Here is a 26,813-nt window from a genome sequence, read left to right as displayed (position 1 = left end):
ATAAGACGGTGTACCCAAAAAAGGTTCTTTCCAATTGAGCGGCAGACCCGAATTGAGGAGGTTGCGAAAACACAACACACGTTTCGCTGAAGTTGAGTCATGCGTGGAGACAATGTTGATTACAAGAAGGGGAAACAAGAACAAGACATTTAGCTACAAAGATCACCAGCAATGTTTTTTTTTTTTTTTTTCTTATTAGGTATTTGGTGTTTTCGGGAAACTTTTGGAAAAAGTCATCGAAGTCATAGAAAAAAAAAATGAAAACGAAAGTATGACTTTAGAGCAGACAAAGTATTGCTCCCGTTTCTTAATGTGGCCAACCGGGCAATTTGTTGCATTAACGTAGCTGTTTTTGCCTTAAATGTGGTTATTTCACTGAATTATTCATTTTAAAAAATATATTCATCTTCCTAAATAATTGGTTGCCTGGTGTATTGTAAAAAAAAAAAATGAAATTTGAAAATTTGAAAATGACAAAATTGAGTTAAAAAACATTGATAATTCAGTACAAATGATAACACTTCAATGATAGTGATGATTTATGATTACAAATAAACTTAACAGAGATTCCATGGCGTGAATCACTGGCGGTTGCAGCATTTTATCACCAATTCCACAAATGACGAGTGGGCAGGCGCGCCACAGACACAACTTGTTGGATACAAACATTAAAAAGTCCACTTTTTCATGCAGTCGGATCACTTTTATTTACACCTGAGTGTTCGACCTTAAGGAGGGGTGACCATTTTTAAAAGAAGCGCAAGAAAAAAAAAAAAAGAAAAAAAAAAGTCAACACTCCCACTACCGGTTCTTTAGTGCCCGGCCTGAGATGAATCACATCTCAACCCCCGACAGCCTCTTTGTGGTGCCAGGTGACTTTTTTTTCCATTAACCACCACACACACACACACACACACACACACACACACACACACACACACACACACAAGCGCCGGCACATTCTTTAATTTCATCAACTAACGCTTGTTTTACAAACAATTTCCTTGGGTTGTAAAAATACTGCAGCCTACAGGAAGAAAAGGGGAAAGTTGAGCAGTTTGGACAAGAGTAAAATATTGGGACACCCGCCGAAACTTTCAAAGTGGCATTTACTATAAAATAAATGCAAATGTTGGCGATGTCCTCCTAAAAGTGTTGGGGAGGGGAGCGGAGGGAGGCCCCCTCAAAACTGCTCACTTGTCTTTTTCCAGCAATTCCCATTCGCTCGTAAAAAAAAATCAATTAAAAAATAACGCTGAAATACCTTCTGAGCCTATTCTCAAGCGTTGCGCCGTTTACACTAAATGCTTTAAATTACAAGAAGGCTTTGGGGGGCTCTCAGTGGGAGGATGTGAAAGCGGTGAGTAAAGCCAAGCGATGGCGGCGGTCTGGAAAGAAAAAGCAAAGAAGAGCGACACACTCATTCTTGACTTTCATTTTTCGACCTCCTCAATCCCTTTCTGGCTTTCGATGAGTGGGAGCCACCTCGGCCGAGTGGTTGTGGTCTATTTTGTTTTTCCTTTCTCTTTCACCAGTATCGTGTTTCACTTCCGATTTCGAATCGATCCATGAACAAATTATTGCGTGACGATACATATTTGAAACGACCAATTTGAGGACAAAGAGCAGCGCAATGAACGTCCATCTTTGCGTGGCCCCCCCCACCCCCCCCTCACTTACTGCTCGTCTCCCACCTTCTTGATCCACTCCACGTCGCACTGCTTGCACGGCGACGACATCTCCTGCCAAAGTAGAGCGTGAAATTAGCTTAGCTTAGGGTGTGCGCTGCAAAGGAGGCCAAAAAAAAAAAGGGCTTCAAGTCGAGCAGGACGATGAATCGATTTTTTTTTCTGATTCATTGAATTCATTTGTCAGGATGATTTTTTTTTTGATAGCACATTATACACAATACAAAAGACCCACGTCCTTATGTTGAACTGAGAGGAGGAACTTCATTTCATCAGGCCGTAGCGTTGTCTGATGGAAAGAAAAGTGCTTTGCCGCCATCTTGTGGCATCTACGGTGGTGCCATTCATTTGCTTCAACAAATATGTTGTAATGTGTATTTGAACGAGGAAAAATAGCACTCCGTAACATTGTACTTTATAACAACATACAGGAATGACAGCATTAAATCGAATTCAAAAGGATTCAAACGTTTTTGGTCACACACAATTGAATGGCCATTGCGCTGTTCTTTGTGCTGTGCCCGCCTTGTCCACCTGAGGGCAGTATAAGACAGACAAACGGGAATCCTGTTCATTAAGAGGTCGAACTCCTCTCCCGGCTCGTCAGTACGTCACTAATATTAGTCGTTCTACACGGAGGATAAAGAATGTATGTTTAGTTGGAGATTCAACTTGCGGCAGTGGCAGAAAACAGCGTGAAGCCTCTTTATGAAAAACGATCGACCCATCTGCCAAACTGCTGCTTGCTATGAAGTGAGTTGAGTCACTGCCACTATACAGGGAAAGGAACCGTTTCAAAGTTGGTCTGATATCAGGGAAAATAAAACCCAGAAGGGTCCCTCACCCTGTCCCGCTGGCCGCCCTGCAGCTGCCTCACGTCCTCCTTGAGGCGCTCGCACTGCGCCTTCAGGTCCTCCTCCCGCCGGCACGCCCCCTGGGCCTCGTGCCGCGCCCCCTCCAGCTCGGCCTCCAGCCGCTGCACCTTCAAGTCGGACAGCGCGTCCAGGCTGCGCGAGCTCTGCAGCGTCATGGCGGGACAGTCCAGCACTGGGGGTGGGTGGGCAGAGAACAAAACACGGAGGCGGGAAGAAAATGTGGCGTTTGGATCCAATTATTGCGACAGTGAAATGTGGAGTTTGGCCAAAAGTATTGGGACAGCTACGGACGCAATGAAAACCGGACAATAGAAGACTCGCCTAATGAATAATGACGTGCGCTCACACTCACTGTGCGCGTCGGGCCCGGCGTGCAGCTGCAGGTACTGCATGTCTTTGCTGTGCAGCTGCACGTTGAGCTTGTGCAGAGAATTGTCCCGTTGCCGGAGCGCCGCCTCCAGGCCCAGGATGCGCTCCACGTGCTTCTCCACCAGGCCCGTCTGAAAGCACACGCCGACACGGTCACGCCGTCAACCAAAACGACACGACCGCACCGAGACGAGCGGGCAGAGCGCCGCACCATCTTGTCCAAGTCCCGCTGGAGGTTACTCTTCTCCATGTGGATCTTCTCGTAGGCCTGGATCACATCCTCCAGCTGCTGCTCGCGCTCCTTCCTCTTCTGAAGCTGAGATAGCAGACACAGAAAACACAGCGGCGCACTTTTATGACTCCACTTTGTCCAACTTCTCCACTACGGAGAAGAAAAAGTATGGCGAAGAGAAAGAGGCCAACAATTGCAGCGAGGGAGATGTTGTGTAAGAGGAGGAGGTCCTTTTAGGACACGCAGCAGCGCCGACATGTTCATCAGATCCAACACTTAACACGTTCCAGGATGCTTTGCAGCGCGCTCTCATTAGAAGAAGCTGAAAAAGCCCTTTTTAGTCTCCTCTTTTACTTTAAGACACGACCGGCAGTACATTTACAGTAGTTTACTTGGTCGGAGGAAGTCGTAAATCAAGGCATCCGGGCCCATGAAGGCGATGAAGGCAAACGATAAGGGTGCCGTTTAAGTCGAGTCGCGTCTCGTCAAAGTCAAATGTTTTCCTCAAAGTCCTCAAATGCGCGACTTCCGTCGGATGTCGGCCTTTGGGGCCTGCTTGGCTCGCCACAAAAAGTTTTGTCTTGTCTAAGAGAAAGAAACGCGCTTTGCTGCCATCTCGTGGCAGCTATATGCCATTACAAACCTTTTGGGTTGGCGTCAAATGCTCGTGGGGCTTTTTGCTATCCGAGGCAGGGCTCGGCTCGCCGTACAATGCGCAAGTGCCGAACCGCGAGTATGCGGGGGGTCCACTGCGTACCGAACTTCCAAATCCCAAAAGAAACTTGTCCCCGTCCCCCCGTCCCCCCGTCCCCCCTCCTCACGATCATCCATCGAGAGCAGTCGCATTCTCACCTCGTGCGTCAGCATGTTGACCCTCTGCTGCAGGTTGCCGTTCTCCGAGTGCAGCAGCGCCGTCTCCTTGCTCTCGAAGGAGCAGTACGAGTTGGCGTCCTCGCCGAACTCGCTGATCATCGGGAACTGAGAACGCACAGCGGGAAAATTGGATTTATTTGCGGGTAGCGCGGCGGACGAGGGGCCGGCGCATCCGAGTTCGAAGCTCAGCTCCGGCTCCCTCCCGCGTTCTGAAAACATGCGTGTTTTTTCTCAAGATGATAAAATAAGATTTTTTTGGGTAGAAAATACACACGTGGGGGTGTAGTGAGGATTCCTTTTTGTGTGTGTGCAATGTATATATTTAAAGTGTGACTTCACACGCTTGTGACTGCGTGGTCCATTGACGGAGCCTCTGTGGCGGAAAACAACACATTTTATACATGCTGCTACATTTCCCTTCTTAGAAGACACAACTGTCATCTACGTATTTAATAACTACAACATACATGCAATAAATAATAAATAAAAGAACATGTGTAAACCCCCAAAACAATTATTAGGGAGGGGGGCTGGGCATTTTGGCCGTCGGTTCCCCCCCCCCCCCCCCCCCAAAAAAAATAAAAATTTAAAATACAATTCTTTAAAAAAAAAATAACATAAAATTGGAAATAAAATTGAAAAAACATTGAAAATAAAATGTGAAAACATTTTTCAAAAAGGTGAGGGGTTTGCAGGGGTCCACTTAATTATTTTCTAGTTTGTATTTTTTACAACCAAAGTAGAAAAATGTACACATTTACCATAACTTAACTCAACGTTAAGTTTGTTCAGTATTTGAAGACAGTTTTCACGAGTTTTCGAAATACAAGCCTATTTTTATTTATTTTTTTGCTTTGACTTGCAAGCAAAAATTTGGTGGGACTCGACTCAACTGGATGTTTTGCACCGTGATCACGGCACAAATAAGTAATAATATAGTAGTTCAATGAAGCAAAGTAAATTCACTTGAAATAATAAAAATAGAATTCAAACAATTTTAGCAATACAATATTATACAAATAATACAAATGTACTGTATATATGTGATGAGTTGTGTGCGCGGCGTGTACACGAGCGCAGTTCGCGAGTTGAAGTGGACTTGTTACCGACATGAGAGACGTGTTATGTAAGCAACATAAACGTGCACATTTGCATTTAGAATGCCTTCCGTCAGCTTGGGGCATTTCAAAAAAAAACATTTCTTTTATTGTATTTTTTTTTTTTTCCTCGCCTTTCCGCTCTCTGCGACGACTCGCTTGAACTCCCTTTTCCCATTTAGCCGAACTGCTTCCTTCCTGCCTTTGCTCAGTTAAACAGCGAAAGGCGCCGAGGCCCCCCAAGAGACGAACGTCCCCCACGAAAAAGCGCAACTCCAAGAAAAAGAAAGTGGAAAAAAAAGAGACAGAAAGCAGCTTGAGCACGAAATAAGAGTTTTTTCAGGTTTTTTTTGTTTTGTTTTGCTTTGGGTTTTTTTAGCGGTGAATCATGCAGATGATGAGAGGAAGCTTTAGGCGGGGAACCCCCCCCCTCCTAAATACTCGTTTGTCTCTGTGGGCTTTGAGCACACTTGCTAACAGGATTATCCGTCGTGCTCTTGTCGAGGGAGTACATCGAAAAAAAAATAAAAATAAATCCTCTTATTCCCAGTGGGTGGGTTATTATTTATAAACATACAGTAAATCCATCCATTCGTTTGCTATAGCGGAGTGCACCCTGGACTGGTTGCCAGTCACTTGCAGTTCAGGAAAACATTTCTTTTCCTATTGTCTTTTCCTGATTCGGGTGGTGGGCGAGCTGGAGCCAATCCTGCAGCTGACTTTGAACCGGTCGCCAGCTAATTGCAGTCCACATGTAGACGACAAGTCACACTAACATTCACACGTACGAATCATTTAGAGTCAATTCGGCGTTCAACGAACCTCACGTGCGTGTTTTGGGATTTTGGGAGTCAATGGGAAAACCGGAGAAATCCCACGCAAGCATGAGGAGAACATGCAAACTCCACCCAGGAAGATTCCAACCCCGAACCTCAGAGCAGCGGGGCAGACGTGCTCGCCACGTACTGCTCCTCATCCCCTCGCAGGCTGAATTTCGGATGTACTCCCCTTCGTACGTACGTATGAACTCAACAACCCGGATGAAATAGCGCGACACAATTAACACAACCGTTCATTTTTTGGGTGGGGGGCTTCTTCCACGCGGGCTGGCGTGCAGAAATTCCAGGGGGAGGGAGGGGGCGGTGCAACGGAGCGATAGCGAGCGTAATGGAATAGCGTGGGAGGGAAAGAAGAAAGCTGAAAGAAAATGGAAAAGAGGGAGGCCCGTGTTCCATTTGGAGGAAGACGCGATGTCGGAACAAACATTAAAGAAAACAAAAAGTCTGCTGGTTTTTCCAGGAAGTCCTCCATGAAGACGCGTTTGTTTGTGAGGGCATTTTAGGCCAGGGCCACTCCGCCAAGCTCGCCGTGATAGGTTGAGACGGCGTTGCTACGGCAACCGCCAACATGGAAACGGGATTGGCGGGGGGGGGATGAAAGTGGAGTCGGCGGCTCTGTCCGGGTTGCTGAAGTTGCAACATTTCCAATGAATTGAATTGTATTGAAATAGATCCGGTTCACAACACACCGCGATTCAATGATTAATGATTAAGCAACCGCCAGGTAAACAAAATAAGGCTTCTAAAAGGTGAAAAACCGGGCCATTCTCTCCGTTCTAGGACGCTTTGACCGTGTCCGCCGAACGCGCTGAAACAACGCCGCGCTCCACCGTCAACCAAATGACAGTTCCACGACCTGAGGAAAAACAAGGATGCTACTCGTCCAGCATCGTTGCTATTCCTACACACAACTACATGTTTGAGCTGCAAAGATATTTTTGCTTAAAGCCTCTGGCATACATCCCGGGCTGCCGTCATGGGCATTTTCAATGCCGCGACAACGAGGCGCTCTAAAACAGCCACGCCGGCCAAATCGACACCGCTGTGCGTACCCGAACGATGATTACTGTGGCGAGCTGAACGCGTTGGCAAAATGAGAGGCGACGGTGAGAACAGATCTTCTCCGCTCGTGTAAACATTTGTGAAATGCCAGGAAGAAAATCTTTTGTGAAATATCATCTATTGGGCAATGCAATTTTGGAGCCAGTCAAAAAAAGGAGTCATGAATTTAAAAAAATAAATAAATGCTTTGGCGCCCCTGCTGACTTCCCGAAAATGATCTGCGCGACAGATTTTTCTTAAACTCAGTCTTCCACTAACACTTCCTATTCCATCACTCCAGACTTCATTTAGCGATTCGGGATTGTAGTAAATTAGTAAAAGACCAACCGAACAAGGGGAAAAAGTCCTTCGAGGGAAGACCCAGACTTATTTAGATCTTCAAAAGACTGAATTTTCCATGGCGTGCCCACGTGCAAATGTGTTTTCATATTTGCACGAGCCTCCGGGCTGCTTTTTGTTTGTAAAAATCATTTTTTTGTCCGCCTCCGGGTCGAAAGAGCGCGATGCGTCGCTCGGCTGGAAACGAACCGAGAGATTTATTCCCCCGGTGGCCATCAGAAGGCACAAGAACGTTGGAAAAGTACTTACGCTCTGTACTCTGTGGAATTACAGATACTCCCACCGGATCATAGCGGGGATTTTTACACACCGTGACAACGAGGCGCTCTAAAGCGGACACGCCAGCATGAAGCCCTTGCACACACGGTGACTGTCAAGTCAGACCATTTTTTCCCCCGGTCGCTCTTTTGCTTTCACTCCGTGACGTGTGCGTACTCCTAGCGGATAATGAGGGGCTCCCTCTAGTGGTGCGAAATATTCACGAACTACAGTTCAGTTGTATTTAAGTTGAATACATTTGTGTTTCATCTTTAAGAACTGTTTTTTTTTTTTTTTTTTTTTTTTTTTTTTATGTATTTCGGTAGAATGTTGATGTAACTTTTCCCAAAGATTGCAATCAATCACTTGGATACATCCCAACGCAAACACAAAGCGCCCGACAAACAGGAAGCGGAGCGTTCACCTTGATCTCGTAGATCTTCAGCTTCCTCTTGATGCTGCTGTTCTCGCGCTCCAGGCCGCCCAGCCGGCTCTTGATGTCCTGGTAGGCGGCGATCAGGGCGAAGTGCGAGGCCGAGTAGACGTCGTCGGCGTGGAGCGGCGGCGAGCGCCACCCCACGCCGCCGCAGCCGTCCTCCTTCAGGCCCCCCCCGCCGCCGCCGCCGCCGCCGCCGCCGGCCCCGCCCAGCAGGCCCAGCTCGCCGCCGCCGAACAGAGATTGCATAGCCTCAGCCTGAACACACGCACACTCATTAAATATGAACCGATTTGCTTTCAAAGGAGACGCGGGCACATCTGAGGGGTACTACATTTGGTAGGACCACACGCCTGCTGATGGACTCTTGCCCTCCATATAGAGTGACGCCCCACTATTCGTGGGGTTAGGGGTCGAGCCCTATTGAAAATAATGAAAACTTGCAAGTAATTGACGCCCCCGAAAATGTTTCTAAGTGGTTGTTGATGCCTTTAAAAACAAGATTTTTTTTACACGATCCAGCTGACTGGTCGAACGATCCCAGCGACTTCCCGCCTTTTCTGCCGCCCCCGCAGCTATTTGCGTCTGCTGCTTCCTCCACCTCGATGCAGCATCAGGCCATCTGCGCCCCCTCGGGCCCACCTAGCGCTGAACACACGGCGGCAGATGTGGCTAAATGCACGTACGTCATATATATATATATATATATATATATATATATATATATATATATATATATATATATATATATAAACGTAGACTCCGCATGAATTCAAGCACTCAAACGGCGCAAGATGTCGACGGGGATATATTCTTTATCCTCTGCGAAAAACGACTCTTAATATTGCAGTTTACTGAGTAATAGTGAAACTCTGATTCATTTGTCAGCATTACCGCATTATTGTGCGCACACCAGAAGGAAGGGCAATGAACTAATCATGATGCACAAACTGTTTAATTCTTTGTAATTATGCTATTATTATATGTTGGTGGTCGGACGTTGCCTCCATCTATTGGCCGAGTGTCTGAAGTTCCCTCCCAACAGGAATATTTGCTCGAAACACAACGCAACAACATTTTGACCAAGCGATGTATGGTAACTCCAAAAACACATGAGTACCACTGTACCACTGTACTCTGAGAGCCATGCCTAATGTAAATATATTGCTCTGTCACCCTCTTGTGGCATCCTGATGTGAAGGAACTTTGTTGAAGTGAGGGGAGGAGTTTCATTTAGTCACTACATAGCCTAGTCTATTGGGAAAAAAAAAAAAAAGTGATTCGCCACCATTATTAGGCAATAACAAACCTTTTTGAGTGGGGGTCAATTGCTACTACATTTGTAGCCGTTAACAAAATACAGCCTAAATATATAAAAAGTAAAGACTTCTAAATAATCAGATTCAAAGTTACACGTTTCCCCCGAATATATGTGTGTGTTGGGACACCGAGGCTCCAGTATTGATGCGCGAATCCAATGCAGCGGATCCATACGCTGCGCTCCTCTGACCTTGTTAAGTGAATCCGTCAAATGTTGTTTCACAGCTCGCGGGCACAAATAAAATAACTTCCACCTCGGTCGGGTCGTGCGCTCGCCAGGCCAATCGCAGGGCACGAAATAAGAATTTACACCCACAGGTCACACCGATGGGCAGTCGTCAGTTTGGGGGCTTCAGTTGGCTTAAAATGTGGGACACACACAACTGAAAAAAACACAACAAATGAAAATCCCACACACAACAAAAAAATTCTCTCACAACCAAAAGATCTCACACTCACCCCAAAGATTTCTCACCCCCACTAATAGAATATCACACACATAAAAAAACACTCACAGAACCGTCAAACACACACACACACACCACAAATAAATCATGCATAACAAAAAACCTCGCACAAACTTCTCAAGCACAACAAAATTACCTTCACACATAACAAAATAACTAGAACACAACAACAAAAATCACACACAAAAAACTCTTATTCAGCATAACCCTCTTAGTAAAACTTCAAACCCTCACCGAACACACACCCACGCACACACAAAAAACTCACTGACACACAAAAAACTCACCACACGCACATGTTCCGTCTGACACAGATGTCACCTCCTACACAACTGTGTACGTACACGCATACTTTACGCACCCGCGTGTGCAGCAACCTTCGGTTCCCCGCAATAGGTGAAATCCGCAAAGTAGCGAACACGTTTTTGGGTATTATTTTGATATATTTTAAAGATGACACTTATTAATCTTCGCCACACTCCTATTAACCTCTTCCATACTCTTAGAAACAATTTCCATACTTCTCTTAAACTCTTAAACATACAGTAATGCTCAGTTGGACAGTACATTATGCTCCTTGTAATGTGTTTAAATTACCTTTTTCTTTTGTTTCTTTTTTTGGAAACAATTTGAATGGGGAAAAAAAATCCACTAAATGCACTGAATCCGCATTAGGTGAACACTTAGCATGCAACTGCATTTCTTTGCACGCACCCACATATGTTCACGTCTAAACATACACACACCATATATGTAGTTCATACATTAACCATAGAGGTGAGCAGCTGCAGGCATCACGCATGATTTTCACTTCTAGGAAGCAACACATCAGCACACAAGGACGCTTTGAATGCAAATTGTGCGTGTGTGCTTTTGCGCTGCGGTTGCACGCGCGCCTATGTATCAGTGTTTGCATCCTTTGCGACGAGTGTCGGTGTCCTTGTCGAAGGACACAGTTTGGTTCGCCATCTCTGCCGCACACGCAGATGTGTGTGTGTGTGTGTTTGCAAAGGAAGTGGCGACCTGGGGAGGGGGGGGGGGGGGGGAGTCTGACCCGAAAGCAGGAGGCTGAGGCGGCGATGTGCTGCTGCACTGGATCTCGCGTCATGCAGACATGAGATAGCAGAGGTGGAAAAAGTACTCACATTCTGTACTTAAGGAGAAGTACAGATAATTGTGTAAAAAAAAAAATGGACATGCTACAAAAGTAAATGTTTCAGTCAATTGCGGTAACCACGGCAACGCACCTCCCGTCTTCTCTTCCCCTGGCCTGCCGTGTCTTTATTATGGCGTGACGACAATAACGACGCGGCAGGGAAGTCCTTGGATGGACAGGGTCATCCGAGTGTCTATTTACTGGATTTTGTCCCAGATATTAGACGGTGTCATCCGCATGCCATTGCCTCCATCTATTCACTGAATTTCATTCCAGAAATTAGGCAACGAAATCAGCACGCTCTTGTCTCTGTCTAGTTACTGCATTTCATTGCAGATATTAGATGGTGTCATGAGAATGTTCCCATCGCCATCAATTCAAAGAACTTTTTCCAGATATTAGACGGTTATCAGCTGTTCTTGCCTCTATTTACTGGCCAGGAGCCCTTAAAAGCAGAGGACAACCATCATGTTTTTTTTTTCTATTACAACAATCATGTAACAAAAGGTTGCTGGCACCTTCTGGGAAGCACGAGTGGGTATTTTTAGGCGCGAGAGGTCCAGCGAACGGCGACAGGCAAGTGGGTAGCCTGTTGTTTTTGGGTTTTTTTTCCCACGCACAAAAAGAATGAGCGGATCCCTGGTGAGCATGGATAGATTTTCTGGAAGTGCAGAATATTATCGCAAGGAGTGGAAACATACCACGGAACCCCAAGGGGGGGGGGGATGCACCCAAGCCATTTTTGTTGTTTCCGATGTCAGAAGTTGGACCAAAAATAACACTTTGTGGCACCCGACTTCTTTTTCATTCTTGTTGCCAGGTTTCAAGATGTGCAAATATTTGAGAGGCCGATGGTAGTTATTCCATGAGGCTAACGATATCCGTGACGATACAGCGGCGCCTCAACTTACGAGCGTTCGCGATAGGTGTAGGAAAAGACACGCGCAACGCACTGAATCGGCAATAGGCGAACCGCGATATGGCGAGGGAACACCGCAGTGGATCGGCAGTGACTCCGAGCACAACGGCGTACTTGACTATTCCGACACGGGCACAGCGGCGTGCGGGGGCGGAGGCGGTCGGCGCCGGCGTTGACGCATCTGTCACAGTCATCGCGTTTCATCAGTTTGTCTCCTAAGCAACCAGGTGTCCTCCAACAAACGGAACGTTTTGTTCAAGAAGCATCTTTTCACATTCCCCCCTTTTTTTGTTCAACTTGCATGAGCGGCAACCTTCACCTTTCACCTTCTCGAGAAACGTTCTTTGTCGCCTGAGTGATGGCCTTGCCTCCTCTGCTTTTTTCTTTGTCTCGCCTCCTCCTTCCTCCCTCCCTGCCTACTTTTGTTCTTTTCCAGGTCGCCATGGCGACGGGAGGTTTTTGCCGCCCGGGTTACAGCCGGCGCTTCCAGGCACCTCCGCTCCCTCGTAACTCGAAAAGGTGTCGGCGCCGACTTTCGGACGGCCGACCTACAGCGTCCTCTCTCTCGGGAGATCGGCTCAAGATTTGTCAGCAAAATCCATCCATCGATTTTCTGGGAAAGTCAGGGCACATAGACAAACAAGCATTTACACGCAAAGCCCAGCTTCTAACCCAGAACCTCCCAACTGCGAGGCAGACACGCTAACCACCCCGGCAAGATCCCAAAAACGACGCGCACGCGAGCGTCCTCCCACTCGAGCCGGGACCGGTGGAGGAGGGAGTTCCGCAAATCATCCAAGAGTCCGTTTTGGCACAGGAGCAGCTTCTCGGGGCGTGTGTCAGCACTTTGTTGGCACAGCGCAAGCCGCCAGACCGCCGCCGTCTGGCGTGGATGTTCGCACTCGAGCCGCCGAGACCCGAGATGAACGTCTGCAAACGCCCGCAACAGGATCCGCTGCGAAACATCTGGACAGTATGGCAACGTTATACAAGGTTATCGGGAAAATGACCTTTGACACCTGCCCGCGACATCAAGCGGCAAATTCAACTACCAAGTAAATCTCGTTTTCGGCCTATTTCTGAAAATGCGTCTTTCGGGAAGACGCTCCGCACTCGATTTCAGTAGCGTGTGAGAGCGTGGAATATTTTGCGCGAGTGTTTCCATAGTGCGCGTGAGCAAAAAAAATAAATAATAATAATAATATTCAGTAGTTTGTGAGACTGTTTCAGTAGTGTGTAAGTAAGTCATTTTTCAGTAGTGCATGACAGTGCCTTTTAGTGTGAGAGCATTTCAGTAGTGTGTGCGTGTAAGCGTTTCAGTTGTGTTTCATTAGTCTGTGCTGCATGGAATCGGCCAACTCATATTCGGTTGTATGAGCCTGTACATCTGTGTTGCATGGAGCGTTTCAGTAGTAAGTGGGCAAAAACCTGAGAGCTTTTCAGTAGCATGTGTGAGATTTGTTCAGTAGCGTATATGAGAGTGTTTCAGTTGTGTGTGTGGGGGGGGGAGAAGAAAAAAAAAAAAAGCTACCTGTGACTATTCCATCTACCAGCCAGACCGCTCATTTCCTTCTTCTTGAGTTCTTACGTCAAGCTCTGCTCTGTACTTACTCACACTGAGTACGATGAGAGCACAACGCTAGGCGGAACATGAGAGTTGGACATAATGGAGAAAAATGAAATGGTGTGTGCGTGTACCGTGTATGTGTGTGTGTGTGTGTGTGTGTGTGTGTGTGTGTGCGTGTTGCGTGCCCAGCGGCGGTGGTGAGGCTGTACAGTGAGATAAATGATCTCATACGTTGCGTCAAAGTGCAGCTCTGCAGCCCCCCCGTCAAGCGCCAAAGTCAGAACCGCGGTTGTCATTCAACTAGCTCGCTAGCTAGCGCGCGCGGGTACATTCTTTTTAGCGTCACGTCTGTGTTGCATTGAATTGTTGAATTCATATTTTGTTGCATAATCAGTGTTGAACTGTTTCACATCTGTGTTGCATGAAGTCCAACTAATATGCAGCTGTACAACCACAGTTTCTCATCGCCGCTTCATACCTATATTGCATGGAATCGACCAACTGTTTCGAAGAACTGCTTCACATCTGTGCTGCACGGAGTCGACCAACTGATATTTATTTGCGTAGGCACTGTTTTGGTTTAAACGCTTCACATCTGTGTTGCGTGACCTCTGCCCACCAGTCTGCAAGCGTGGACATCGAGAGCACCTGAGCAACAAGAACAAGGCCTGCTTGTTGGCAGCTGCGCCGCGATTTAGCATCATTCCACGGAGCCGACGCATCTGCCGCTTAGGTGGCCATTTTATCACCGTTGCGTCAATACCACACAAATCAGCGCGTGCGCACACAGACACACACGCACACACACACACAAATCCTCTGCGATGACAATACTGAATCCAAAATAAACAATCGATTGCATTGACAGCGTCGTGCTAGCCGAACTCATCGTCAAGTACACGTTGCACAACGAGTCGGCGGGCGGCGGCTAACACGGCACAACGCAGCGCGACAACACAACGCAGAGGTGGCAAAAGCACTCGCACGCTGTACTTCAACGGAAGTGCACATGCTTGTGTTCAAATAATCCCCCCCAAAAAAGTAGTGATTCACCAAGTAAAAGCAAGAAAGTACAGACTCTGAAATGGACTCATGTACAAAAGTCGAAAACCGATGCAAACGTACGGACGAGCCGAGCCGTGCCGCTTAACGGTTACGTGTGTTTCATGGTTGAACATTGAAAATGTTATTTTATTAACTCGGACGCTAATATTTTCTTTTGCTTTTGTGACACCTCAAACGCTAAAACACCGGTGTCAAACTGGTGGCCCGGGGGCCAGATCCGGCCCGCCACATCATTTTATCTGGCCCGCGAAAGCAAATCAAAATTGCTCATTGTGTCCTGGTGTAATAGCATTGAGATATTTGCGAGCATTTTTCTTGTTAGCAATCCCCCTTTGAAAAGAATTGTAACAGTTGATAAACATGTTTTTATAGGCTTCTTATTTCAAAACTGGTTATTCATCAACGTGTTGTGTATAGTGTATGTGATGATATGTGATCTTTCATTTATATAGCGTGCACAGTCACGACAACGATGTGGCCCGCGACTTTGACAGATATACAACGACAAAACACGCTGTGACTCACCGCATGGCTCCAGTTGAACGTCAGTGGCATTTTTTTACATGGCTTTCGCCATTCGCTGCATCATCATGTCTCACAATCGCAATAAACACTTTCTACTACCTGCAGCGACACGTAGTCTATTTTGAGTACAGGTTTACAAACCTGAATTTCACATACGAACTGGGCGAGACCCTCTTCCCACGCCTACCCGTTGAAAAACGTAGAAGAGATGAAATCTTCCTGTTTACAAAGTGGTGAGAATCGGTTCAAATAAAAAAAAGGGATTTTTTTTTTTGCGAAAACCTGATATTTATTTTTCAAGGCCGTATTGCCTGATGCGCTCGCTACGCTCCTCGCAGCCGCCAGGGGCCGCGTTAGCTATTCGGGGATCCCGATGATCTGCTGCGATGCCTAAACTAACAGTCGAGTCCTCCATTGGTTTTTGCCCTCGTCTTTCGTGAGCCGAGTTCGATTTGTCACCAACTTTAGCTCAGTTCTGAACACGGCGAGACGAGTGACGTTGAAGACGACCGCGTTGCTAAAAATGTGTTTCGAGCTCCTTTTGTCTCCCTCCTGTAACTATTAGCGTGCCAAACGTGGGCTACTTTTGCAGAGTGCTGCTCTCCATCCTCCTCATCCTCCCTTTTATCATCCGCCCCGCCTGTGCTATACTCACAAAAGCACCTAGAAAATGCCCGTTGGAACGTTTTGTACCCTGACATGCGTGTGCATGCATGTGCGTGTGTCTGCGCGCGCGCGTGTGTGTGTGTAAGCGTGTTGCAACAGCAAACCAATATGGCTGAGATACATGCGCGTCCACGAGCGACGTGGAGGCGCAACGATATAGTATCAAATTTGAACTCACGCTCCGCTGCCGTGGGCCGATCCGCCGTGGGGCCCATGGCCGGGTGCAGCGTGCGGGAAGCGGGCACGTCCGCGGTAGAAAAGGCGCTCCCTCGCCTCCTCTTCGCCGTCCGGAGAAGCAGATTGGAAGCGGACGGGGAGAGCCGAGCACAAGCACGCCGCCTGTAGTCGCTCGTGTGCGGTGCGGCTCGGACTCACATCGCGCTCTGTGGATGAGGAGGAGGAGGAGGAGGGGCAGGGGGAGGAAGATGCTGATGCTGATGCTGATGCTGATGCTGATGATGTCGCGCGAACGGCAGCGTCAGGCGATGACGCCACGACGAAGAGAGTAATTGAGATTATACTATATGTATTACAAAAGTAACGATGTCAACTGAATTTGACATGGGTTGATGAGACTTTTTTTTTTGTCGGTCTGCTCATGATAGACATGCCTGCCAAATTTGATGTTGCTAAGTGAAATTGGATTTGGGGGATGAATTTTTTTAAATGTACCAAGAACCCCTGGAAATGTACAAACTGGCTCGAAAGTGGCAGCACTAAACCACAATGGCAGAGTTCCTGTGCATTGAGACGTTTTTGCGGGTCTACTCATGATAAACATGCCTACCAGATTTCATGTCGCTGAGTGAAACTGGATTTGGGGGCTGGTTTTTTAAAATATACCAAGGACCCCTGCAAATTTACAAATTGGTGTGAAAGTGGTGGCATTAAATCATAATGCCAGATTTCCTGTGCATTTAGCGGCATGGCCTCTTGAGGCTTTTTTGTGGCTTGACTCATGGTAGACATGCCTACCAAATTTGATGTTGCTAAGTGAAATTGGATTTGGGGGCTGAATATTTTAAATATTCCAAGGATCCCTGGAAAATGAACAAAATGGTCCTAAAATGCCACTATCAAACTAAAATGGCCAAACTAAAACGTGTAACAAAATTCCCATTCACTAAGAAGAAGAAGAAGAAGAAGAATCACCTTTTATTGTCATGAACATGCAGGCTTTTTGAAACTTTTTTTGTGGGTCCGGAGAGTTCCGTCACCTCCTCTTTTTTAGACTTTCTGGTTTTATTTTGGGGGCAAAGCAAGCAGGCAAGCCAGCCGGCAGCAGCGTGCACAATAAATAACGCACTGGTGGGTGTTTCTTACGTAAGCGCCTGTGTATAACCTGCTCGCTTGTGGTGTTCTTCATCCCTTTTTCCTCACTGATTCATTCCAGGGCCTCGTGGCCAAGAATAGATCATTTTACACGTATAGAAGACGTGCAACGCTGCAGTCTTTATCCCACAAGGACAAAAGTGCACTTGTGTCAGGTGTACAGAGAAACATCAGCACCAGGCCACTTCTTAAGATGTTAATTGGATGGTCGCGGGCTGCGGAACACATAAATATTGTATAGAAATATGTTCGTTCTCATGCTGCACTTCACGCGCAGGGCAATATCGTCTCTGTTCTCCACCTCAGATGTCAGAACGCACCCAGTCAAAGATTAGCATCAGTAGCTGTTGTCGCATGGATGAGTTTCTTCCAGTAGGGGGCACCGCTAGGTGAAAGAGGTGAGAGGCTGAATGTTCCAAATTTTTCAAAGGACGCCTTGAAATGACCAAATTGACCTTAAAATTGTTGTTTCGTACCATCATGGCTGACTTTCTGTAGGTGTGTGTGTGTGTGTGTGTGTGTGTGTGTTTAGACATGGCTTCTGAAGACTTTTTTTTTTTTTTTTAATGGGTCTACCCTAAATAGACAGGCCTACCAAATTCTGTTTCGCCAAGTGAAACTGGGGTCAGGGGCTTCATTTTCCCCACATTTAAAGGACCCTGAAAAATGCCCAAATTGACCCTAAAATTGCTGGTTTAAACCCAAAATGTGTTTTTAGTCATGGCTTTTCAAAACTTTTTGGGTGAGTCTACTCATGACAGATGGTGTGGACCAAATTCCCTGCTGCTCAGTGAAATTGGATTTGAGGGCTGAATGTTAAAATTTCAAAAAGATACTCAAAGGACTTCTGCAAATCACAACGTTTACCCCAAAATTGCCATTTCAAATCGAAATGGAAGGCTTGCCGTGACCTGACATTGTTTTGTGGGTTTACTCGTGACAGATATGCAAAACCAAATTTCATGTTACCAGTAGAAACTGGCAGCAGGGCCTGAATTTTCAAAACATCTCCGCAAATGGCCAGTTAGCAAACGATCATGCGCCTGTTTTGATGAACCAACGAGGCGGCAGCTTTGTGAAGACAATCCCGACTCAGCAGCAGCAGCTTACATAACGGGAGTGCGCGATGTCGAGCGGGACACGTTGTTCCCTGACAGAAGCGTTTCTGTTCAAAAGCGACGCTGGCAAACTTCCACGGAATCTTCCGCCGGCCGACCCACATCGAGCCCAGGACGTCAACAAGAGGAAACGTGTGGCATCTCATTAACAGACACAACGTTTTCCTGGGATTTGCATGGCTTTCGTTTACTTATCAAAAATTATCAGCGCAGTAAATGTGCGTTCGGGCTCATGGGAAGGCCCCCCCCGAAGGCAACACTGATTCTGCGGCTGCAAGCGTCGCTCAAGTGAACAATGCTGGGGGAGGGGGGGGGGGGGGGATGGGGAACAAGTACAAATCCTTTTTTTGACTCACGTTCTTTAGGTTTCTCTACTTTATTTCCTTTTTTTACGACATTTGACTTTTCCAGTGGTGCCTAGAGAACACGAGTTGACTTGATACCGTGACCACGCTATTATCTTTCCCCACTTGTTACGTCGTCTAGCGAAACACATCCGGAGTGATCAGATTACATGAATACAGTTGTTCATTTCGTTGGTATTTGATTTCAAACTATTGTTGTTTACTATTGTTGTAAATATTGATTGCCGCAGAGGACTTATGTGGCACAGTTGCGCTTTTACATATTTTTGCTGTTTTTTTTTTTATAATCGTGTCGTGATGGCGACGGTACTAAAAGGTGGCTTTTTTTTTTGGAACAAAACAGGCTTGCATTTTGGTACCAAACGCACTGATGCGATTAGGATGTCACAAAAGTACGACTGCTCCTGGCGCCACATCTCCTCCTGCAAACGAGAAAAACGAGTCGCCGGTTGTCGTAATCAGCAGTGAACCCCTGGTATTTGTCCTTCCCCGAAGAGCGAAAATCTGGGTAATAGATGCCTCAAAATGGCGGCAAAGAACTACTTTTGTCTAAATGAAGCTCCTCAACTCACTTCAACAGTTCCTTGGCACCAAGAAGCCACCAGTTGCTACTGAATAGATAACCTTACTGTCATTTGCATTGCATAATTTGGTGCTGTTTAGTGTGGTAGTGTATGTATTTTTAAATTAGATGTTTTTAATTCTTGCAACCCAATTTCGTCGTATGGGCACCACGCGACGACAATTCAGGCTTTGTATTCTCTTCTAGATGATGTCAACGCAAGACTGTTTTTTTTTTTTTTTTTGCCAGAGCACAAAAACAGCAACTACGCGGTTATGGCAAACCGCGAATATGCGGGGGTTCCCGAATAATAAAAGTAGGGCAAAGGTTGCGCTGTCCAGGCAGACGCATCACAAATCGCGCCACGCAGCTCCAATTGGCTCAAGCGGAAGAAAATAGACAATGAAAACCCCGCCCCCGCAGCGCCTATTGGCCCACCTGCCGTATAAATAATTAAAAATATATAGTTATATATATATATTGGCTAATGTTCGCTGACAACAAACCCCGCCTCTTACCTCTTATTGGTTCGACATGGCGATAAATCTGGATCCAACCCCGATTGGAAGGTTCTATTGACTCAGCCGGAGAAGAAATAGCAATCCCCGCGCGGCCATTGGCTGCTCTCCGTTAGTGCCCGCCCCCCTCGTCTCGAGGGGAGCTCGGCGGCTGGGACTAGCTTGCCGCAGCCGGAGCGAGTCGTTCGTTTCCCTCGGCGGCGGCCGTCAACCATGAAGTTCGTTCGCTGCATCATGAAGACCGCCGCGCTGGCGAGTCTCCCCAAACACATCGAGCACTTCTCCAAATTCTCCCCTTCGCCGCTCTCCATCAAGCAGTTCCTGGACTTCGGTGAGTGTCGGGAACGCGCGCCGCTACCGCACGTGATTGGTCATTTTATGTCGCGTGCGCACTACTGGCAAAGTCAGAGTGATTCAATGGAAAGGTGACGCCAATGGATGTGCTGCAGTTTGGCCGGTTGCGTCAGAAATGCAACCCCAGGGAGGAGGAGAGGGGGAGGGGGGGCTCATAGATTTGATTGCATTTAATATTTGAAAAAAAACACCAAAAAAAACAACAACAACAGCTGGCAAATGAATGGTTTAAGCAGAGAGAGAAAAGTGGTGGAGGGGTGATGATCATCTACCCAGGGGTGGGAAAAGGACACTGACTGTGTGTTGTCATTGTGTGAATCTCATTTTGAGGGGGAGGAGGGGGGAAATCTTCCCCTTTGGAATAATGCTGTTACATAACAAAAGCTGTCAGAAGTGAAGTGCTCTCAATCCTTCCCAGATGCAATTACAGTCCATGCCGGTAACCTTTGCTTCGACGACAGGGGGAGGAAAAAAAAACAAACAAACAAAAAAAAAAAAACAAGTGTCCTCTGATGCTACCAAAAGCTGCAGCCATCTTGCTTATTTATCATGCATCGTTCCTCACGTTTTCCCCGTCGTGTCTCCACCCAGGATCCATCAACGGCTGCGAGAAGACGTCCTTTGCCTTCTTGCGACAGGAGCTGCCGGTGCGGCTGTCCAACATCATGAAGGAGATTAACCTGCTGCCCGACAAGCTGCTCACCACGCCCTCGGTGCGAACGGTGCAAGGCTGGTGAGTGTTTGCTCTGGAAATGGGCTCATCTCCACAACTACCCTTGGCGTGTACGTTCATTCAGAAATTCATCCACTTTGTTTGATTTTAGGCGTCCAAAGTAAACGTTTACTCACTGTAGCTGACAAAAGCATGTCTACGTTTTTGTTCTTACTTTTGCTATGAGGAAGAACATATTGATATTTTTTGGGTGTTGATGTTTACAAAATGTGGCAACCATATTTAAACGACGGTACAAGGAATCTCTTGAACCTTAGGTGCACGCTGTCGCTTTCTGTAAATCTGTGTTTTTTTACTTGCATTATATACAGTAAATTGGTCATGGCAAAATATGTGTTTAAGGTCTTATGCATTTTTATTTTTGTATTTGTGCAAAAAGTAAAGGAAAAATCCAAAACAGACAAAAAGTTACATTTAAACGTTGGAATGTTTGGAAGATGTTTCATAACGAAAGCGATCTATTTGGACGAGTGATTTTCAAAAATACAACTTTATTGTCATAATATCACAGCAACTTGTATTCCGGAAAAGATGGAACGATGTGTTGAAACGTCTTTATTCACTCAGGAATATCAGATTTAGTGCTGTCTGAGTACTCCAAAAAAAAAAAAAAAAAAACCCGCACAAATTTTCACTCCCCGGACTCGGCCCTGATCAGACAAGCCAAGCGTCTGTTGCGCCGTGGTTTTGCCTGGCGTGCTCTTGCCCACCGACGACGTCACACAGCCGCCGAATAACAACACCGTCCTTTGGCCGAGTTGGACTCGCTCCAGCCGGATCTGCGCGTAAGAGGAGACTGGGGAGGGGGGCAGGGGCTTTCCTCCTCAGCTGTGAACTTTAGCCCACTTTCTCTTCATGTGACTCTTGCTGCCCACTCTGTTATGAAGGTTGAGTAACTCCACGTGTGTTTATTTTATTTCTTTTAGGTACATCCAAAGTTTGATGGAGATCCTCGACTTCCTCCACAAGAACCCGGACGACCACAAAGTCCTCGGAGAGTAAGTTGTGGGAGATGATATATGGGATTTAATGCCCTTTAATCTTTCATAACATTTACTCATAACACTGTCGTGCTTTTGGAGGCAAACAAAAGAGGAAACAGAAAAACAAGAACAAATCCAAACCTGCTCTGACAAGTAAGAGCCTGAACAAGCGTACAATTGGATTTGCCAAAATATGCAATCGGACTCGATCAAATTCAAAACAGCTTCTGACACGGCGTGCAAATTTCATTCGAAGTGCATGTTGCAGATTTTTTTTTATTTTTTTTTTTATGTCCATCCGTTATAGCATATTGTTGCTGCCAGGCAGAATCCTCGCATCTCCGATATCGCTACTTTTCAGGAAATAAAAAAAAAAAAAAAAAGCCATCTTGCTAGAGCGACCAAACACTGAATTGTTCAAGCTGATATTATACCTTATATTGCTATTGTAGCATTGATCAGCGATGATATGGCTTCTTTAGAATTGTATTTTAAGGCCACGTAGCCTAGTCCTAATTCACTCAAATAGAAGCTTCGCTGGTTGAGGTAGTAAAATCTGTCCAGTTGTTTGTTCCTGATTGTAACAGAACCTTTCCCCTCACCTCGTCCGTCCAGGTTCGTGGACGCCCTGGTGACGATCCGGAACCGCCACAACGACGTGGTGCCCACCATGGCACGGGGCGTCATGGAGTACAAGGAAGTCTTCCCGCAGGACGCCATCACCAACCAGAACATCCAGTACTTCCTGGACCGCTTCTACATGAGCCGCATCTCCATCCGCATGCTCATCAACCAGCACAGTGAGTAACCGTGACGACCTGGGCCGCGCGGAACGAGTTCCGGACGCGTTGACGGCTGTTCTTTCTACGTCTCCTCAGCGCTCATTTTTGACGGCACCACCAACCCCGTGCACCCCAACACCATCGGCAGCATCGACCCACAATGCCAGGTGGGCGACGTGGTGCAGGGTAAATGTCGGCATTGTTATTCTTACGCCGTTCCCCCTGAGAGCGGACCGGGGTCTGCCGCAAATAGCGAAAAACCGCCAGTAATTCACACCTCCCGTAATTGTTTAATAAGAAGTGCTTATATCAGTGCTTCTCGCTAAATGGTTCAATTATAATGCATTGCACAGAAAAGTGAAATTGTACCTTATTAAATATTTAAAAACAGCTCTGAAGGCTGAAATGCAAATGTGTTGGGACTGGAAAGTTAAATGCAACTGAACGCTTTGCCGTACCACTAGAGGGTGCCCAAGTACCTCTAGTGATTCACGAGCCTATGTCAATAGTTTAAACCGTAAATATACCACAAACTATGATCCCACAACATTTTCATCGCAGCCAAAACTGATATTTCCCATAAAAACCAACGGCTTACAGATTATTTTTCTTTTTTTAAGTGCAACGGGAATGCGCGTGTACATGCGGCAAACGCTGTCTTCTACTGCGAACGTACAAAGCTCACTTCTCAGTCGAGACGCATCGCTTCGACATACTTCCTTCATACCACTTACTACTTTCCTATTAGGCAGTGCTGTGGCACCATCTTGTGGTGTTCCAGTAAGAGCGCAAATAGCCTGGCATAGGTTCCACGGAGGGGGGGGGGAAAGTATAGCGACCCACGATTATGCGGGGGATCGCTGTATGATCATGACTTGACATGCAATCAATGTGCGTGTGAAAACGAGTTCTTTGGTTTGCGTTCCAGATGCCTTCCGCAGCGCCAAGATGCTGTGCGAACAGTACTACCTGCGTTCGCCGCCTCTTATTCTACAAGAGCTGAACAGTGAGTGCAGCGTGCTATTTTCACGTCTACTTCTCGTTCCCTTCAGCCGTCAGCCGTCGAGGCGCAGGACCGACCCACGGCGGGTCTCGGTATTTGTTCGTAAAGTGAGGAATCCTATGTGCGTGAGGTTTGTGCGTCTGTAGCTTGTGAATTTTTGGTCAGGACACGCTGACATGCTCGTATTTGTCTACGGTAATCGTGTGGACATGTTTAATCCGCCGCCCGAGGCTTCGATCAAACAGGTTTAACCGTTACCAGAACTGCCGGGGTATCGGTTATCCTTCGTGGAAAATTGTTCGGCACGTGATCCTCACAGTTCTTAGGTCTGTGGTTCAAATCTCACCTCTGGCTTCCTGCGTGGAGTTCGGCTCAGGGGCCGTCTGCTGCTCGCCGTCCGTTTTTTTTAGTCGCCCACGGCATATACGAAAATAGCGGTTGACACGGCCTGTGTTTCTTATTTTTAAAAATTCGGATAAGCGGTATACGAAATGGATAAATTGAACATTCCAAAGGCCTCTGGGACACTGAAGAGGGATCAAGTGCAAGAATAAACGGCGTGATCCTTCCTTGTGTACACACTAGATGGAAAGTGCTCGGGCCAGACGGACCCCCGAGGGCCCGATTGCCGCGAAGTTTAGCGGCAATCGGGCCGAAGTAATGGCTGAGCGGGCCGGACAAATATTGACGGAGATAACCAGCCCGGCGTGGAAAATGAGCACAAGTGGGTGATGACATTGAAACGCTGATTGTTCTTCCTGCGCAGCCAAGAAGACACGGCAGCCCATCGGCATCGTGTACGTGCCCTCGCACTTGTACCACATGCTATTCGAGCTCTTCAAGGTAAGGCCGGCGACAAAATACTTTAGCAATACTGCTAAAACGTAATTATTATTACTTTATTGTCCTCGTCGCGACCAGAACGCCATGAGGGCGACCATCGAGACCCACGAGAACAGAGAGCTGCCGCCCATCCGGGTCCTGGTGTCTCTCGGAGGAGAGGACGTGTCCGTGAAGGTGTGTAGTAGGGCACATTAGCATTTAGCATTAGCGTTAGGATTGGGCAACATGGCCGTCAAGACACTCTAAAGTGAATTCAGACAGGAGGTTTGTTTTTAATTTATCCCTGGCTTTTTATTTTTTTCCCCCAGCATTAACTGTTTAAGAATATATATATATATTTTTTCTGTACAGGTAATGTTAAAAAAAAAAAAAAAGTTTTAAATCTTTGACAATTTAACAATAAATGTACAAAAATATTCCCTTTGAGATGATTAATACATAAGAAAAGCGTCAATGGACCATAATATGAATAAAAGCTGAACTTGAAAATGTCAGCAAAGTCCTATAGTATATATATATATATATATATATATATAGCAGTATATATAGCACTCCAGGTGGCTGCCTAGTTTGAATCCAAATTTTTGCCAAGGAAAATAAGCCCGTCTACAACATCCGGCTTTAGGCATGCTCGGTTACATAATACGAGCCACACCCTGCACATAAAAAAAAAAAAAAAAAAAAAAGTGGCACTTGTAGCATGGATAGCGCAGTATTTCCAGGCTCCCGGTATGTTATTCAGCCGTGGTTAGTTTTATTTCATACGGCTTCCACCATTGAAGTGGAACAGCATGTCGAAAACTGGCACCGTTGTCGTTTGGCAGCATTCACCGTTGACTCCGTGACTGCCTTCACCGCCGAGCCCTCTCTTGTTATACGCAAAATATGAAAATGATTCTGCTCACGTCTGTTTCTTAGCAACAGTTGTCGGCCTCCCTTTTGTGTTCTCGCACTGAGCAACATCTGCTGCTGCGTGTCTCCGTTTCAAACGTTGAAATGATCCGATCGCGCTATTTCCGTTCTTTGCAAAAACCTTTCAACATCCTTTGCGGCGCTGTTTTCTTGCTTGTGGGTGTTCTGCACCACAAGCACGTCTCTTCTTCGGCGTCGCCACGGTTGCGAGTGGCGTAAACAAAGCGAGGCCTACTCAAAAGTCAAAGCAGACTGCTGTTGACATCCTTCTCCTCTCCTTTCCTGGTAGGTGAGCGACAGGGGCGGCGGCGTTCCCTTCCGCCGGATCGACAACCTCTTCAGCTACATGTACTCCACAGCGCCGGCGCCACAGATCGGAGAACACGCCCGACCGCCGCTGGTGAGTCCGCGACGTCGCGTAACAATAAAGAGCAGGTTCCCCGAACAGAGCGGCTTTTAAAGGCACGCTCGCTTGTGCGCAGGCCGGCTTCGGCTACGGGCTTCCCATCTCGCGTCTCTACGCCGAATACTTCCAGGGCGACCTGCAGCTGTACTCCATGGAGGGCCACGGAACCGACGCCGTCATCTACTTGAAGGTGAGATGAAACCAGGGGACCACAGCTTTGCTCTGCTCATGATTACTGCTGAAGACAAATTAAATTTTTTTTTTTTTTTTAAAGATAGTTTTAAGGCCACTTTGATCTTATTTTCAGACTGAAGGCCTAACGAAGGTGGCTTAAACATAGAAGCCACGTGAGATTGTTTTAGCGCGTTGCAAAAACATAGATTATGATTCAATTAGTGGTTTCATCCGTAACATGTCAGAAAAGTAAAAGATGTTTATTTTGATTAAACAAAAGATCATCAGTATGCTCTTGTGGAGGACTTCAGAAATCTGAGAATGAGAGGCTGAAATTAAGATTTTGTGTAGTCGATGATCAAAATAGTTGCCGATTTTTCAATTTGAAAATTGATTAGTTGTTTGTTGCAACTCTAGTCTGATTTTTTTTTTTTTTTTTTTTATTAAAAAATAAAAATAAAAAAAATTGTTCAAAACAGGACCCATTTCCTTTTTGGATCTTCTACTATGATGATGATATAATACAGTGCTATTTGAATGCATGAATGTTATTCCAATTCATGTCAACGGGGAATATTGATTAATTTTTTTTTTTTTTATATATATATATACACAATTAAAAGTCTTAGTCCAGGTCCCGTAGTACGAAGGCGTCTCTTGCGCAAGTCACCTAAACGGGACCAAAACCCGGAATGTTCTGAGCAGCGTGAGCGCAAGACCATTAGCTCCGTGTTGTGCGTCTCAGGCGCTGTCGACCGACTCCATCGAGAGGCTGCCGGTGTTCAACAAGACGGCGCTGAGGAACTACAAAGTGAGCCAGGAGGCGGACGACTGGTGCATCCCCAGCAGAGAACCTCTGGACCTGAGCAACTACAAGGTGGCCAAGTGAAGCCGCGTCCTTGTCGTGGAAACCCCTCTGCCACCCCCCTTCGTCCCTCAAAACAAAACAAAAAGGGCCTTTGCATCTCCCCCTCC

The 26,813-nt window shown here is 46.5% G+C and overlaps 2 protein-coding genes across 7 annotated transcripts in view; one reads left to right on the top strand and one right to left on the bottom strand.

Annotated features, from left to right (window-relative positions):
• Positions 1–20,028, bottom strand: part of tbkbp1 (TBK1 binding protein 1) — a 26,242-nt gene extending 6,214 nt beyond the window's left edge. The window contains exons 1-8 of one of the 3 annotated variants that reach the window (XM_061705405.1): positions 19,649–20,028; positions 15,088–16,136; positions 8,057–8,326; positions 4,017–4,142; positions 3,144–3,248; positions 2,910–3,063; positions 2,533–2,735; positions 1,681–1,742 (exon numbers count right to left, since the gene is read on the bottom strand). In XM_061705405.1, coding sequence (XP_061561389.1) covers positions 1,681–1,742; positions 2,533–2,735; positions 2,910–3,063; positions 3,144–3,248; positions 4,017–4,142; positions 8,057–8,326; positions 15,088–15,117 — 950 coding nt within the window. In that variant the 5' untranslated portion in view covers positions 15,118–16,136; positions 19,649–20,028. The remainder of the gene's footprint in view (positions 1–1,680; positions 1,743–2,532; positions 2,736–2,909; positions 3,064–3,143; positions 3,249–4,016; positions 4,143–8,056; positions 8,327–15,087; positions 16,137–19,648) is intronic. The other 2 variants (XM_061705407.1, XM_061705408.1) reach the window with 2 other exon arrangements.
• Positions 19,716–26,813, top strand: pdk2a (pyruvate dehydrogenase kinase 2a). 4 transcript variants are annotated; one of them, XM_061705409.1, is made up of 11 exons: positions 19,721–19,979; positions 20,594–20,735; positions 21,662–21,733; positions 22,334–22,518; positions 22,597–22,686; positions 23,429–23,506; positions 24,270–24,346; positions 24,425–24,520; positions 25,548–25,658; positions 25,741–25,854; positions 26,584–26,813. In XM_061705409.1, exons 1-11 carry the CDS (start codon positions 19,862–19,864, stop codon positions 26,725–26,727), a joined length of 1,227 nt encoding a protein of 408 aa, XP_061561393.1. In that variant the 5' UTR covers positions 19,721–19,861; the 3' UTR covers positions 26,728–26,813. The 4 variants fall into 4 exon arrangements, with proteins under 4 accessions (XP_061561396.1, XP_061561394.1, XP_061561395.1 ...); XM_061705412.1 differs by lacking the exons at positions 24,425–24,520; positions 25,548–25,658; positions 25,741–25,854; positions 26,584–26,813 and having other exon boundaries at positions 19,716–19,979; positions 22,597–22,667; positions 24,089–24,322; XM_061705410.1 differs by lacking the exons at positions 24,425–24,520; positions 25,548–25,658; positions 25,741–25,854; positions 26,584–26,813 and having other exon boundaries at positions 19,716–19,979; positions 24,089–24,322.

This window comes from Phycodurus eques, chromosome 19 (assembly GCF_024500275.1).
Source record: "Phycodurus eques isolate BA_2022a chromosome 19, UOR_Pequ_1.1, whole genome shotgun sequence".
NCBI lineage: Eukaryota > Metazoa > Chordata > Actinopteri > Syngnathiformes > Syngnathidae > Phycodurus > Phycodurus eques.
Note: the sequence above shows the minus strand (reverse complement) of the source record. Positions and strands in the feature narration are given on the sequence as shown.